Genomic DNA, 16,652 nt, shown 5'->3' on the forward strand with positions numbered 1-16,652 from the left:
ACCCGCCCTTGTGCCTGGTTCTGGGGACACACGCTTTCCCACCAGACACCAGGGACAGCCCAGAGGGTGAGCGGCGGGCTGTCCTGCGTGATGCCTTGCTGGGTCCCCCCGGGCTTTCAGGGGGACCAAGTGTGCCGCCAACTGTCTGCATGGCCTTGGTGGGGATTTGCCTGTCTGAACCCCAGGAAGATGAGCAGCTGCCTCTCAGGGTTGCCATGAGGGCCCTGCACTCCCCAGATGTGACCGGAGCTCGTCACCTCTGCCAGGTTCAGGGACACTGCAGTAAGCAGGCAGATGTGGCCTCTGTTTCCCCGGGTCCTGGCCCCGACGTGGCCTGACTTTGCTCACAGGAGACACAGTCGCCGCGGCCCGGGCAGAGGCCTGTCCTCCTCACCTGCTGCGAACCTGGCATTAAGCCCCATCCTGGGACCTGCCGGTCAGCGCCCACCCAGACCATCCTCCTGGGTGAGCTTCGCAAGAGACAGCCCTCCCCTGGGGCCGGTTCTACCTCTCAGGGGCCGCATGTGGGCGACACGGGACGAAGATGCCCACCGGCCCCCAGTGTGCCCGCTGGTCCAGACCTTTCTGAGGCTAATTTGATGTTTTTCTCTACCTTGCCAGTTCCCTTTTATTGTACCTCTGCATTTCTCGTCCAAAACAGAAATACAAAGGGAGGAAATCTATTCAGAATTCCTCCTCCTCATTTTATTTTTGTAGCTCTCCAGGGTGCCCATGCTTCAGATTCCCTTCCGATAATTATCTGCCCTTTCGGGGCCTTGGTAACCCAGAGCCTCGGGCTTGAGTGGCAAGAAGCAAGCGCTGGCCTGGCTGCGGCACACACAGGACATCCTCGGGGACACTGCAAGAGAGAGACCCGCAAGAGACCCGCAAGCTTGGCCCATCCCCTTGGCACCCAGCGCGAGTCTGGAGAAGCAGACTTCTATTATTCACTTTTGTCTTTGAATACCTCTCCTTACTCTCAGCTGATCTATGATGAACAGCACGTCAGACTCTTTTTATGTGATAATTTTCCATCCCCGGCAACACGCACATTTCTGTGGCTAATACTCTGAATCTTGGCCATTGCTCAGAAATAACAGAGGCAAGGTTCCAACAGAAAATAATAAGTCTTGCTTTTTATGACTTAATTTATCAACACTATACTGGAGAAACATCTTGTTAACTGGGTAAGAAGAAACTGTTCGCCAACACGGCCCCGGCTGATGGGAGTGGCGTCAGCTGGAAATGATGCATCCCGTCAGCAAACGGAGAGCCAGTGCTGAAGGAGGGATCATTCAAAGAAGGAAATATTAAGTGAGAAAATGATACCCTCACGCCAAATCTGTTAGATTAAGAATCCCGCTCCTTCTGGCGTGAATCAATTTGTTATCCTCACAATGTTCCCCTTTCTATAATAGAGAACACAAAGGAGAATTGCCCAGAAATATGACTGCTTAGAATCACCAACCTACAGGGATAGGGCCAAGGCCATGTGACAAGATGGGGGCATTTCTACCCAAAATGCACAGAGCAAACAGCACAAGAAGCTCTTGGAAGCTTGCCCACCACTAGGAGGAGTGTCTGATCTGGGACATTGCAGCTGGGCATCACCAGGGGATCAGGGACACCAAGAACAAAGCCTGTGGCAAACCATCTGCGCAGGCGATGGGTCTCAGGACATGAGCCGTGAGGGCAGAGACCTGGTGGAACTCGGCCTGGTGTCTCCAGCACCTGGGACAGCGTCCTGCACACAGTAGGTGCTTGGTAAGTATTTGTTGAGGGGGTGAGTGAGTGAGTGAATGAATGCAGGGTGTTTTGAGACGATGCAGAACCAGACAAAGCACCAGGCATTCCCTAGACGAATCAGTCAGGGTGAGTGAGGTTAGGCCCCAATAACAAACAGTCTCCAAAACGCAGAGGCCTGACAAAAGCTGCATTTCTGCCGCAGGCCTGGCGAACTCACAGGGTGCCTCTGCTTAATCACCTCAGGATCTATCTTCCTGGCTACAGTTTCCGAGGGCACAGAGCGCTGGAGGGTATCATGCTAGCTGCTGGCCACTGAGCTAGAAGTGACCTGCATCTCTCACAGCCATTGGCCTGACAGCTCATCCAACCACAGGGCAGGCAGAAGTTCCATCCTACCTCGGTCCCAGAAGGCACAGTCAGACACGTGGGTGAACAGCACTGAGGGAGCCCACACGAAGGCCCGGGGGGGAACCCTGGACTACAAGGAGTTTATAACCTAACTAACAGGAATGCTCCCTGTGGACTGACCATGGTCACCTCAGTGTTAAGTCCTTTGCCACTTAGAGTGTTGCTATAGGACAGGAACTGTATAAGCACTTCATGTGGCTTCACATATTTAATAACTAAAATACCCCATACAGATATTAATTTTTAAAAATCACCCATTATATCACCGCAAAGAATGACAGTATTTTTGTATATTGCCTTCCAGCCTTTTCATATTACGTGTGTCCTTAAATGTGAGTATATATTTTATGTAAGATGTGTGTGTGTGTATAATATGCCACTTTCTGCAAATCCTTTTTTTAAAGAAGTAATAACCCTCATCTTTTTAGAGCAGTTTTGGGTTTATAGGAAAATGAGTGGACACTATAGAGATTTCCCATGTACCCCCCACCGTCTCCCCTGCCAACAGCTTCCCTTATTACTATCGTCTTGTATCAGTGTGGCCACTTGTTACAGTTGATAAGCCAATAGTGATACATCATCTTTAAAGCCCCTGGTTGACACTAGGGTTCACTCTTGGTGTTGTGTATTCACAGGTCTGGATAAATATATGATAACATGTATACACGAGTACAGTATCTTACAGGGTCGTTTCTCTGCCCTAAAAATCCTCTGTGCTCCCACATTCACAACCACCCCCAACCCCAGACAACCACGATCTTTTTACTGTCGCCATAGTTTTGCCTTTTCCAGAATTTCATAGAGTTGGAATCATATAAGTGTAGCCTTTTCAGACTGGCTTCTTTCACTTAATAATACGTAGTTAAAGTTCCTCCATGTCTTTCTGTGGCCTAAGGGCAATGATGATTATGTGTGTCACCTCCCCCTCCTCTCCTGCCATCACCACCAGAACAACAGGCCCCATGTACCGTGCTGGATAAGGAAGAAACTGGACCCAACCATCAGCTTGGAACCAAGCCCAGCCGAGCCCAGACTAGATCAGCCAACTTGCAGACAGGTGAAGAACAATGAGTGTTGTTTTAAGTGTTAAGGGTTTGGGGTGGTTTGTTACACAGCGTCATTGTGTAATAGCTGACTGATACACCAACTTCAATTACTCCAGCCCAACCCCCTCTTGCTTTTCTCTGAGTTCAAGCGTATTTACTGTTCAATCATATTTACCCCAATTCCTGAAGGGTCTGGAGGGCAATACACAGTACAACATGAGACTTAGGAACACTTGCTTTGGAGTCTTGTGGCTGGCCCTGGAAAATTCCTAGCCTCCCCACCGAATCGTGTGGCCTTAGGCAACTGACAAACTGTCTGTTCCTTAATTTTCTATGCAGTAAAGTGGGAATAATAGTGCCTGGGGGTGATCGGGGGTAAATGAGCCGATGTGTATAAAGAGCCTGGCAGGCTTCTGTAATGACAACACTCACCATGACAGCGGTAAGAACAGCAGCAGCGCCCGGCTCCCAGGGCTTGTGTTCAGGAGGGGACAGCCTCGTTGGGGGCAAGAGAGGCTCAGTTCCACTTCCCCACAAGCCCACCCACCCGTCTGCTGTCCTTCCTCCCCAACACCCACTCCCCCTGCCTCCCATGCATCAGCACAAGGTACAGTCAGCCTGCAGCAACATGGGCCCGGAAGCTGCCTTGGGAGCTGGGGCGGAGGCTGCGGGCTCAGGGCCAGGCTCCGACGGACCCCGCGGGACCCTACCCCCACGCACCCATCTGTGCTACACACACCTGTGCCTCACACACCTGTTGTACACACATGCAGGGAGCCACCTCACATCTCAGAGGAGTCATGAGCAGAGGTGAGCTGAGAGGCGGGTGGACCTTCTGCGTCCCCGAGCCCGGGGCAGGTGCTTGTCAGGACAGCAGGCAGCTTCTCAGGTGGGATGGGGAGGACACGGCCTTCCCCAAGAGTTTCCACCTGCCAGGCAGGCCTCGGAGACCCCCAGACGCTGGGAGGATGAGGCCCTCCCCGCTCTAGCCCAGGCCTGGGCCGAGAGAAGCAGTGGAAGGTTCTGTTCCCCACTCTCGGGCCTGGGGGCCGCCCAGGGCCCTGCCTGGAGACCACGTGCCCATGGCCCCCCCTAGACCTTCATGGGGGACCCTCAGAGGCACGAGGGGACCTCAGGAAGCCGGCTCTCTCTGGAGGCCTGGATGTTCCGCCTGCACCCTGAGAGAGAAGTGACACACGGCTCGAGGTGACCGGCTGTGGGAGGGGCCGAGGGTCCACAGTACCCGCCCGCTGCCGCCCTTTACCCTGGAGAGGTACGGGCCACCTTGACACCGTGTGTGTGTATAAAACCAGAAGTCAGCCTCACACTCAGAACGAAGACCCGACGGCAGGTTTTGTAGAGCAAAGGTGAGCCCTGTGGTCCTCCCTGTGCTGCAGGCAGAGGACACGCCCACGAGCCAGCAATGCCTGCAGAGGAAGCTCGTGTCTCCTTTCGAAGCAGAAGGCGCTGAGTAGGCCTCAAGCTGATATATTTTTCTCTCTTAATGGTGCGGCACAATTTAATTAACTCACCATCGCGCCCACCTGAAGGTGACAGAGTTTATTGACACCGCCATCTGGCTCCTATAAAGCCGGTAATGTAGACAGTAAATCCTCTTCATTACCCGCTGCCGGCGGAGGCCACCTCTCCCTGCCACCTTCCCCAGCGCCGTCCTGCGAGGGCCGCCTGGACACCCCAAGGTGCTGGCGCGGTTTCCAGGAGAGTGAGGCAGGCACCACGCCTGTAACCTCTGACCCGCTGCAGGTGGTCCCCTGGCCAGGGCCACCCAGGGCCACGTGGGCCCCCTTGTCCCACACCAGTAACAATATCAGTAACAGTGGCCACAGGCCCCAAGGTCCATTCAGCTGGCCCAATTTATCGCTATCCTCCTGATGCCCAGGCCACGCAGGGTTCTGGATTATCATTTCTCCATTCGCAGGGGAGGAAACAGAAATGCAGAAGTTCAAGTTCAGGGCCTAGAGCCACACCATCCAGGGCAGAGCCAGGTTCAGAGGGCCAGAGGTGGGCTGGGCGGAGGCGACGGACCCAGCATGGCCTCCCGACCCGGGTCTCCAGTGAGAAGGAAAGGGTCCTTTGTCTACTTTCCGGGTAATGTACATTTTCAAGTTCTGAATCTGTCCTTTGAAATCAGTGACGTTTTGTCTGCCCTTGCTTGAGGTTTGGGCAGAGAGTGTCAGCAGGGTGGGGGGAAGGGCCTGACCACAGAGATGTCACCTGCTCCCCATGTGCCCTGCCAGGAGCTGCTGCTGGACTCCAAGGAGGGGGGTCCTGCTGGCCGGGCTCTGGCCCCCTCACACCCACCTCCCTCCTCCAGGACCTCCATCCCAAGCTGCAGCCCAGAAGCCTTTCAGAAGGTTTCACAAGGGATGCTTCAGTATGAGAAAGAAAACCCAGTTCATCGCTTTCTCAGCAGCAAAAACAGAGGGAAAATTCACCTCTCATTCCTCCCAGCCCCCAGGCGAGGGTCTCAGGGTTGGGTGGGTCCATCTGCTCAACGTGCCCCCCTCTGCCTGCTCTGAGCCCCTGCCCCACCCCATCCAGCTAAGACGAGGCCTTCCTCAGACACGCAGGTCTGCAGCAGGTAATAAATTACTGCAGAGGAAATTAATTACCTGCGTCTCTCCCCAGCTTAATCTGATGGTTTAGGCTGACTTCAGGGGCCCTTAGGCTGGGCTGGGGGTGGTAAACTCAGCTCAGTTGCTGGGGGAACAAAATGCAAATCCAGCCTGGAGCTGCCTGCGACTCGCCCTCGACACCCTACTGCTGTTGGCCCATTAATCACCCTTATCTGCCTGGGAGGGGGCCACAGCGCCACGGCCCCCCAGAGGGCAAGTTCAGGTGCTGCGCGGTGGCGAGAGGGCAGAGTCCACCCGGGACGGCTGATGTGGAGGCGGCCAGGGCTTCCAGGCTGCGGCCCCTCCCTCAGGCTGGATTTTCTGCTGGCACCCGAGCCACCAGGGTCACGCCTAAGGGCCTCTTCAGATAAGCGTCTACAGTTGTGAAAAAATGAGGCCTCTGGGAGGGGCAGGGGGAGGGGCAAGAGCAAGACGCGGGGCTGGTCCCCAGCGGCTGAGGGTCCCCAAGGCCACCAGCCCAGAGCTGCTGCGGGAAGGGGACCGGCGGAGGCGGGGCTTTCCGACTTTCTGCGTCTTGGCCCCATTACACTTCTCCACTCGGCAGCCTTTGATTCAGCAAAATCAAGGATGCAAACTTCTTAGGAGTACTTAGTTTCCATGGCAACCGAAGCTGACCTCAACATTATTGTTCTCAAGAGGGGACTGACTTTACTATATGTTCATTCACTGAATTAATGGACTCCTGGTTCTTTTATCAGCAACCCCGAACAAAGGAAAGGGAAGCATGTCTCCGAAGGGCTTTCAGCCACTGTCCAGCCTTTGTCCGGGGCTTACCGGAACGAAGCAAGTCTATCCAGCCCGAGATTATCAAAATCAACTTGGAGCTGTCTCCGTGGCAGCTAAGCACACTTTGATTTCATAAAGACATAACCGATCCCACATGCAAATTATTAATTGTGAGCCCAGGCCTCTTAGGGCTTGGGACTCTGCTGTGATTTTTGTCAGGAATCAAGGGCGTTGTAGGTAAACTGCAATTGAATTATAGCACCTGGGTGGCTCCTGAGCGTTGCTGGCTGGGGGGTAAAGAGGAAAAGAAAAGGATTTCTAAAACTAACCTCGCAGGCACAGGCAAAGCATAACAGGAACAATCAAGCTTGTTCTGGTCCCAGTGAGACCGGCTGACCGCGACGCGTGCTCACTGGCCCTAGCCCTGGGGCCTTGGGGCTGGAGCATCTCCCCATCTCTTGTTCCAGCCACAATCCTTCCTTCCCCACCGGCCTTCCTCACCCTCCAGCCACCTGGAAAATACCTCTGCTTCCTCCAGGAAAACAATGCAAAGGAAATAAACCACATGAAGAGACACTGATCGCAAATGCCTGGCCCGAAACCCCCAAGGCACAGCCTGGTCGCAGCCTGGTCGCAGCCTCCACGAGACCTGGGGTGTGTGATCCTCTCAACTAATTGCTGCACAAAAGACACTTAGCAGCTGCCTGTCCATCTCCACTCCCACCTTCTCGGGTTTCCTGGCTCCCCATCATCCTTTATTAGCCTTCAGGTCCCTGGGGAAGGAGCCAGGAGTCCTGGGGCGCCCATTACCAGAGGCATTTCGCCCGGGCCAGGCTATATAAAACATGCACGTATAACAGCCCAGTGGGACAGGCCGAGGTCCTCACATCCAAATAATCATTTCACGAATCATCATAATTATCAATCAATCACCCTATTTGGACAGTGCCAGGTTGGGCTATCGGATGACTTTTATGACCTGTAGCATTTTGTACGGAATAACAGAGAGAGATTGATGGACCTATCCTGGTCCCTCTCCAGCAGTAGGGCTTTATTAGCTCAGCTTATTTTTGACTCTGCTTCAAAGCCTCGGGCTCCCCACCCCTGGCCCGGAGCGCTGCCTGGGGTGGCCACAATCTGGGATGCTTCTGAAGACGCACCTTTCCCAGTCTGGTTCCAGCCCCACTGATGCGAACTCTTGATTCATTTATTTATTTTGGAGGGGCGGAGGCAGCGTGGGCAGAGAAGTGGGGGGAGAGAAGAAAAAAGAAAAAGAAAGAGGTCACTTCCCTCTTCATTTTCTCCCGGTTGTACTGTATTAACACGTCCTGCCTTTTCAAGACGGTCAAAGAAAACAAGATAAAGCGAGACAATGGGACGGCTGTTGGGGGCCTGGTGCTTCCCCCTTTCATATCACCAGAGAGATTGAATCAAAATTCTTCTAGCTGATACCATCTCCCCGGGTGGACCACACTCTTGTTAGCGGATAAATTCAAGCCCTCCAGAAAGTCAAAGAATAAATTTAAGCCTTTTGCCAAATGTCTATCCTATTGGATTTTGATAAGACGGCCATTGAGTCTTAATAATGTCTTCCATCCATTTTCAGCGGGCCCTTAACACGGCTCTTTATTCGTCCCCAAAGCCTCTTTGCCCGGCCTTTTTATTACGGGCTCTGGCGGGCTCTCCAGGGAGCCAGGCGACCCGAGTGATGGATGGACAACTCGCTAGATTATCTCCTGCAGATGTTGGCTCTCCAGGAGCCCCGGGCTTTCCCTCTAAGTAAACAGAGACTAAAGGGAGTGGGCGGGCAGCGAGCAGTCCCAGAGGCCCCGGCCCGAGGCTAGAAACGGTGACCAGCCCGACCTGCAGCCAAAGTGACTTCTGGGGGGAAGTGCGTGCGCAGCCCAAGTGCACACCTGGGCGAGCGAGGGGCAGCCAGGGCACCAGCACGGAGTGTGAAAGCTCTGGGCTGCACTGTGCACGTGGAGATGGGGCTCCGGCAGGAGGATGCAGGAATGCAGAGACGGGGGTGGGGGGGTGAGGTGGGGAGGGGGGGTGGGAGGGACGAAGACGGATGCGTGGCACCGCAGGGGGACCCAGGGGAGACTGGGGGACAGAGGGACGTAGGAGGCCAGAGGGAGGCGGGAGACCAGCGGGGGTGGGGATGGAGGGGACCGGAACGAGGGGCACAGGAGAGCTGGGGGGAGGGGGATGGAGGGTTCTCAGGGGCGGGGCCAAGCCCAGTGCAGGCTCATAGGCTGCGGTCGCTGTCACTCCAACGCGAGCCCCGCCCTGCGCCATAGACCCTGGGTTCAGATCCCGCCTCCACCGCAGAAGTAGAGGCCGCTATCCTCACTGGGCCTGGGTTCTGTCCCCTGTAAACTCTTTTTTTTTTGCGGTACGCGGGCCTCTCACTGCTGTGGCCTCTCCCGCTGCGGAGCACAAGCTCCGGACGCGCAGGCTCAGCGGCCATGGCTCACGGGCCCAGCCGCTCCGCGGCATGTGGGATCTTCCCGGACCGGGGCACGAACCCACGTCCCCTGCATCGGCAGGCGGACTCTCAACCACTGCGCCGCCAGGGAAGCCCCCCTGTAAACTCTTGACAGGTGGATTCCACAGACCCTTCAGCAACCTGCCTCTTTAATACTGAGAATTTATAACCACCGCTTCCTACAAAACATCACTGTTTCTGCATCTCCTGTGTCAAGCCACTGATTGAATTAATTAGCCTTAGTTACATTTCACCAACGCACGCCAATAAAGAGCAGGAAGTGTGATCCGGTTAATCCTAAAGATGGAATAAGTGATGCTCAGAGGTGTCAGCCGACCAACCCAAGGCTGCACAGCCTCCAACGCGGCCCCGGTGTCTCTTAAGGCCCCAGACGTGCACGTCTTTGGAGGGGGAGAGCCCTGTTCAGCCAGACATGAGAATCCTAAACCACAGGACTGATAAACGGGGTCTCCGTCCCATTACCAAGGAATTCGCTAAATTAGTCCTTAAAAAGCACACTGAGGCACGTGTGGTCCTCTTATGTAATAAGCATATATGCATCTCCACAGCTGTAAGTGACACACCTGTTGGTAACCTGCACCTTCTATTTGGGACGAAGGTCAAAGGAACGCTGCGCTAACAGTCCCCCGGCCCCGCAGCGGGAGCCCGGCTGCCTTTGCACCCGAGTCTCTCTCAGCCCCTCCCTCCCTCCCTGGGAAGTGACCAGATGGCTCCAGACACCAGGCTTCGTTTTCGATCATCGACCGATGTGACCTGGGTCCCTGGTCAGACGGCACCTGCACCCACCCCGTGAGTAGCTCTTGGAAGGCCGTCTGGACCACGGTAGCCAAGGCCCGACAGCCCCGCCGTTTGTAAAAGGAAAGGCCGATCAGGGGATGGCCCCGCCTCAGGGAACGGAGGACGTGCCAGCTCAAAGGCATCCTTTCCTCCTCACGACCTGAACGTTAGACCCGACCTTTCGACGTTCCGCCTTGAACCTCGTCCCCAGGCCGTCCCACCTCTAACCTCCAGCCGGGGGGTGTCAGCCCGTCAGCTGCTTCTTTGTGGAAAAGATGACCGTTCCACGTTCTCTCTAGACGTTACGAGACGAGCTGACTACAGCCCCTGCTCGTGGGAAGTGGAAATACACAACCCTCGGAAATGTGGGCAAGCTGCTTCGGCTGCTCTGCTACCTTAGCCTTTGAGAAAACATGAGTTCATTCCCGGAGACGGGAAGGGGGAAGGGCTGCTGTTGGGATTTGCTTCGGAGCCATCAGATGCGCTTCAAGGAAGAGAGGCCTCAGGCCCCCGGGCAGCGGGACAGGGAGAGGACACCTTGTCCCAGCTCTGCTCAGACAAAAGGGTCCCCCCGGGGCCAGACACAGACCACGGTTATGGAGACAAACGAGGCCAGAAGGTCACCGCTGCCGGAGGTCACCCCTTCACGAGGTCACCGCCGGGTCAGACAACGTCCCCCATTGCACAGTTTTCTCCGAAGTCAATGTCTCCGGGGTTGACCCCGGCGAGAAGGGCATGGCCCCCATCCCTTACGGATCGGCACCCCCAGACGGCAGCTCCCCCTGAGGCCTCGGCTCTCACCAGCCAGCCAGACACAGGGAGAAAGTCACAAAGTTTGGCAGAACCAGCAAATTGCTTGCTCTTCACTTCCAGACCCAGAAAGGAATGTTCCTGATGACGGGAATGCACGCTCAAGCGGTGGCGTTGACCCTCCCAGGAGAGGTGGCAGTGCCCCGTGAGCACAGCTCCGTGATTCCGACATTAAGAAAACCGCCCTTGATAGGAGCAGGGTAGCCCCTGGCTGACTCATCGCCCCAGCCGCCCATGCTGTGCTTCCCGACGCGGTCGGGGTACCAGGAGAAGATGGACTCTCTCTGCTTTGTCTGGGTGGCGCCTTGAAGCCCAGATGCCAGGAGAGAGAAGGCTATAGTAATCCTACTGGAAAACCCAAATACCGCATCAGCTACCGTGTGTGTGTGTTGGTGTGTGTGCACGTGTGCGCATTTGTGTCTCTGTGTGTGCACATGTCTCTGCGTGTGCACGTTTGTCTGTGTGTGTATATGCATGTGCATGTGTATGGATGGCCCGAGTTCTATGGACGTTGAACTACATCTGATGAACGGCTTCTGGGTTTTGGAGGTGATTTCTGCATCCCATCCCTCTGCTGTCTGTCTCACGTGCAGGGTGCACACGCAGGAACGTGCCTGCCTGTGGATGCCTGCTTTCCTCTGGGGGCGTGTGTATTTTGGGGGGCCTAGTTCACTGTCTGAACCTTTTGGAACTAATGTTTGTCAACCGGCTGTTACCCATCACCATGGGATGATGCCCACGTTAACACTTTCTTTCGCTTGATGGTTTGCTTATTCAATGCCGTGCCTGAGCCCTCTTTGGAGGCTGAGTACTGCAAGCGGCTTTGTTGAATCTGCAGCCAATTGTGTGTTTTTTCTCTCTATATTCTTTTCACGTGAGTATCCAGTGGAGATAGTTAAATAAACACAACCTGCCTTTGTTTAATTTCCACACGTTAGCCTGGCCCGAAGCACTCCCACAGGTTCGGGGCTTGCCTCGGTTCTCCGGAACTAGGATGGTTCCGTGAAGTGAGCCCCTGCTGCTACACGGTGAAAACAAGCATCCGTCCTAATCACTCGGGAATCAGCATTCTGCGCACACGCTTGACCACAGATAACCCGTCCTCGGGTGTACACTGGACGGGAGGGGAGAAGGCGCGGACCAGCTCTCCTACCTTTTGGATGCAGCCCTCCTGGGACGACACCTCTGCGTCCGTCAGCATTTGCTGCAAAACAATTTGGAAAGGGGTTGTTAGTTTCCAACAAAACGCGGTCCTCAAGCTACGGCGGGTTACACATCGTGCGAGCAGAGTAAGCGTGCTCTGAAGTAACACGGGTAAGGCGGGTGGCTTCTTCAAGATAACAAGGAGAACCGGGATCCTCTATTCCGACCGTTTGTTGCACAGGGATTTGCTGGGCTGGAGCCGCCCTGTGGAGCTGCTCAGCCTGGTCCTGTAGTGAGTGGGTACAGACCCACACGGAGGGTCCTTACTGCCTGCTGCACGTATGAGTAGGAACAGTCCAGTGGGGGCACCGAGATGCTTGAAATGTGTAACAGGCTCCCTCCTTGTTTCCTGGGGTGAGCTCCTGCCCCAGCAGTGGGCGGTGGCAGCACCAGGAAGTCCTCCCCCCGCCCATGGGACACAGGCTTGGGACAGCGAGGAGAGAAAGTGCCAGTCGTTCTGGGTCTTTCTTCCACCGGACAGCTTTGGCTTGGAGCTTTCCTTGGCTCGGCTCTAAAGAGCTGGAGCATTTTGCCTGGCTGGCATCTCCTCTTAACCACCAAGTTCCACTCCAGACGGGTGGCATTTCAGCGACGGGTCCCAGAGCGCTTTCTAAGCTAAGCAAACCGACAAATTAGCTGTATCCATGGGATTTTCCCTTCTGGGTCACAAGTACCCTGCACAGACACGTACATAAATTTGTAATGTCATTTCCATAAGAATAGAAAACAAGATGGAAACGAATATTTGGAAAATAATAAGAGAAATGGGGTCAAATCCAGGGGTTTTATTTCCCCTCCCCTCAAAATGACACTATTGCCTTTTCAAATGACAAGCGTGGAAGAGGGTGCCCGCTGGTGCCCACGCAGGCCAGGTCAGAGGACCAAGACGCTGCGTTCCAAAATGCTGGCGGATTTGCCCAGGCTCAGCTGTAATAACAATAAGTCATATTTTTAAATGTTGAGAATTCTAACCAATTGGGGATTTTATGTTTCTTTTAATAGATTCTGAAATTGTGGTTTGGAATGCAACTAGGAGTGAAAACAGAGAATGAGACAGAAGAGGAGGACACGGAGACACCGGGGAGGCTCCTCAGGAGAGCCAGCTGGAGACCAGGTCACTAGTTGCTCTGTCCCCGCTGGCCCGGGCTGGACAGGCCCCGGGAGAGACCTGGGGGCTGAGCTCTGCCAGCAGACGGGCTTGTGTAGCTTCCCTCTACTCTGTCTGCTTTTCACTCCCAAAGCCAGAGCCTAGAGGGCTGGCTGGAGGCTGGGTCAACGCCGGGACAGGAGGAGAGAGAGGCTGACTGCTTGGATCCCAGGAAAGCCTTGGTGTCCAGGAAGGGACCGTGCTCCCGGGGGAGGGAGATGGACCACTCTCCAGCCACAGGCTGCCGGGCCTGCACCTGGACCGGAGACCTTTGCCAGCATCACGCAGCACTGGGGGTCCGAGCCCTGGCCCTGAGTCCTGTGATTCACCAACATGCCCCTTACGAAGGGGCGGCTTGAACCAGAGGGAGAAAAGAATGTGTATTAATTTTTCTAAGCCGCGCAGCCTCCAGGGCCCGGGACAAAACCGCGGAAGGGGAGCACCCATCCGAACGACTCCCCTTCCTGGGTCCCGTCCCCTCATGAAGGACAAAGGAGGCCCCTACCCAATGCCCACCATCGAGGAACTGGAGCCTCACGGCCCAGCCATGCCGCTTCTCATCCCCCTGCTGCTGTGACTCGTCCCAGAGAAGGGGCCTCAGGGACCCTCCCAGGTGTCACGAAACCCGGCAAGGGTGCTGACCACCAGGCGACTGTGCTGAGGAAGGTGACAAGCTGGCCTTCTCAGCCGGGCCCAGCTCATCCCATGCCCACGCGGGCCGTGCACTTGGTTACGGGCCAGGCTCGCCGTTGACTTGGGGGCACCTGGAGAAGCCACCCTTGGGAGACCAGAGAGCCTTCAGGGCTGTACCTGCCCACGGCCTGCAGGCCTGTGCTGGCGGCAAAGCTCTGGTTGGGGGTAGAGAGGCAGACGTTCAAACCGCACCTTCCTTGAAGGTCAAGACGCCGGCACAACACACCAAGCACAGCACAGAACCGGGCGGGGCCGGGTGGGACCAGGTGGGACCAGGCAGACGAAGGTCTCCAATGCTCCTCGGAGCCAGCCCCTTGGCTCCCTTGGACAGGCCTGGGGTGTGGGCAGTTGAGCTGCAGGACCACAGGTGAGCAGAACGGAGCCCCACACAGTCCAGTGATGCAGAGAGAGCTGGGGCTGTTAAGCCCAGCCTGGCCGACACCCCCGTCCAGAGGAAGCCTAACCCTCTGCCAATGACTCCAAAGAAAGCAGCATCCTCCTGATGGGGAGTGGGTTGCAGGACCGCCCCGTTCCGGCAGCTTCTGCATGCCCACCCCGATGTAACGGCCCTCCTCGGTAGGTGTGCCCGCCATCACCTCTGCTCTTCACCCACTGCTGACCTCAGGTGCAAACCCACCCCACGCACCCCTCCTGGAGCCTCTGCCCTGGCCTCCTCCCCGCCAAGGCCGCCCCTTTGCTGAAAAACCTCTTTATTTTGCTCGTTGAGCCCTCGGCACACGTGCTGCTGGCCGGCGGCTGCTGGCAGCGGCGGGCTCTGCTCTCAGGCCCGTCTCCGCACCGGCAGAAGGATTAGGTGTGTTTTGATTCAGCAGTTTAGCCAAAAAAGTGAGGTTTGACCTGGAGCATTTGCTTCTCTCCTGGGTCTCGGTGCCAGGATTGAGCTAAGTGGGGTTGCTCAAAGCATCTTTTTTGACTCTTAAAATAAATAGCCTCTGTTCTCCAAAAAGTCAGCCCAGAGGAGACACACACACAGACATCCATATGCTCACAGCTCCGGAGTTCTGGCGTGTCCCCCGAGGGGGCTAGGCTTTCTGCTTGGTGTCACAAACGGATCCCAGAAGGCTTCTCTCCCTTCAAAATAGTCTGTTATGAAAGGATCTGAAAACATACCTACAGGAGGAAACCCAGGCAGAGCCCCGACCTCGCGGCTTCCAAAACCAGAGAGAAGTGAATGAATTCCCCACCCCCTGCCCAAGTCTGACCTGTGGTCCAAGAGGTCACCAAACGTTCTCGTTTACCGACCTCTTCCTCTTGGCCTTGGAGCCCAGGCCTCTCTCTAACCTGTTCCTCGCTGTCCACTGCTGAAGTCGCCTTTTCGTCTAGAAGTGGCTACAAGCTGATTCCAAGGCCCCTCCCCTTGAAGAAGCCTCCAAGGGCCGGGCCAGGGCCGTCTGCGCAGGTCACTGCTCAGGACTGTCCCAGGAGACAGGGCTGGGGTTCGGGTTTGATAGAGGACCCCCTCCCATGCCGTCCTGGCTCTGAGCCTCACTCTGCTGCCCTCCGGGAAACTGGGGGACACAGTCTGAGCAGGCAGGTCAAGACGGAGGCTGGTGCCGCCTCCCCAGCCCCGTGGTCAGCTGCTTCGGACTCTGCATCACCTGCCCTCTGAGGAGGGTTTCAGGCCCAGCGAAGCAGCGCCCTGAAATGCACCCAACGCGTTGCCGCTCAGAACTCATCAAATCCCCCTGTCCTGAGCTCATCTTAATTCCTGCAAAGAATGCCCAAGGCCTCACGTGTGCATCCTCCCTTCCTGGGAAGACAGGCTTTTTAAAGAACAATTCTCATGCTGAGTTTTCTGACCAAATCAAAGTCCTACCGTGACAGCCACTTTCCCTGGTAGAAATGCCGCAGTGACCGCTGATGGGCACAGCAGCAGCGTGGTGACAGGAGGACAGCGGAGGCTGTCCAGGCCCCAAAGGCGGATCCCCCGTCCTTCTCATGGCTGCCCCATCTGGGTGAGAGCTATCGTTATACCGGTTTTACAGGTAGGAGCTGGAGGCTCGGGAGTTGCAGTGACAGAGGGCAAAGGCCAAAGAGCTGCTGGGTGCTGGAGGCTGCGTCCAAGCCCTGGCCCCCTGATTCTGGAGGAACGGGGGGCCACTGGGTGGTGTGTCCGGTGGAAAGGAGCCACACGCCGCCGACCCGTCCGACAGGGACTTGCACCTGAACCCCGGCCAGACCATCTCCCTGCCAGGCCGGCCGTGTGGCCTGGGTGGGGTCCCGCTGGCAGTGCCCCCAGGAGCCGTCAGGGCGGTTAGTCACTGGCCAGCCCGCTCTGGCTCCTGAGCAAAGGCTCCAACGGTGTTGACACAAACTCTTGAGCTCTCAACTGGGAGTGGGTCACATTTATTTATTTTTTGCATTAAAAAAAAGAAAAAAAACTCAGCTTAGCCGTGTTTGAGCTACAGAAATGATTTTTTTGAAAGGCGCCTTGGACACTGTTTTTCACTTTTATGCCTAAACAGATACTTCTCAGTTCTTTCAAGTGAGATCTTACCCAATGAATGGAGACTCTCTCTTTACTCCTAAGAAAAATATTTACACAGTCAAGTATGGCACGGAAAAGGACCCAGGCTCCTCCAGAGGGCCCGGCCCGAAACGCATCTAGGTCTCCGCACGCTGTTTACATTCCCAGCCCGGCATCTCCGCCCTCCCCTCCCCAAAGGCATTTCCCAAGCCTCCCGCTTGGGACCCTGAAGTCGGGGTACTGGGAGCGGCCCCTCCTCGGGGTGGGACAGGAGAAACCAGCCCTGCTTGAGGGACAGCCAAGTCCCACCTTCTCTACTTTTTCTGTTCGCCAACAAAAAACCTGGGCCCCCTGCAAGGGCTTTATCTAGACTCGCCCCAATTCTCCCAGATCTCCCCCAGACCTCCACCCCGGAGTGGGGGCCTCTATGTCTCTTGAC

General features: G+C 55.8%; 1 protein-coding gene across 2 annotated transcripts in view; it reads right to left on the reverse strand.

The window, feature by feature from the left end:
• Positions 1-16,652, reverse strand: part of PRDM16 (PR/SET domain 16) — a 322,403-nt gene that overhangs the window by 151,075 nt on the left and 154,676 nt on the right. For both annotated transcript variants that reach the window (XM_081226091.1, XM_081226090.1), the window contains exon 3: positions 11,836-11,886. In XM_081226091.1, coding sequence (XP_081082217.1) covers positions 11,836-11,886 — 51 coding nt within the window. The remainder of the gene's footprint in view (positions 1-11,835; positions 11,887-16,652) is intronic.

This window comes from Mesoplodon bidens (genome assembly GCF_964165515.1).
Source record: "Mesoplodon bidens genome assembly, chromosome: 2".
NCBI lineage: Eukaryota > Metazoa > Chordata > Mammalia > Artiodactyla > Ziphiidae > Mesoplodon > Mesoplodon bidens.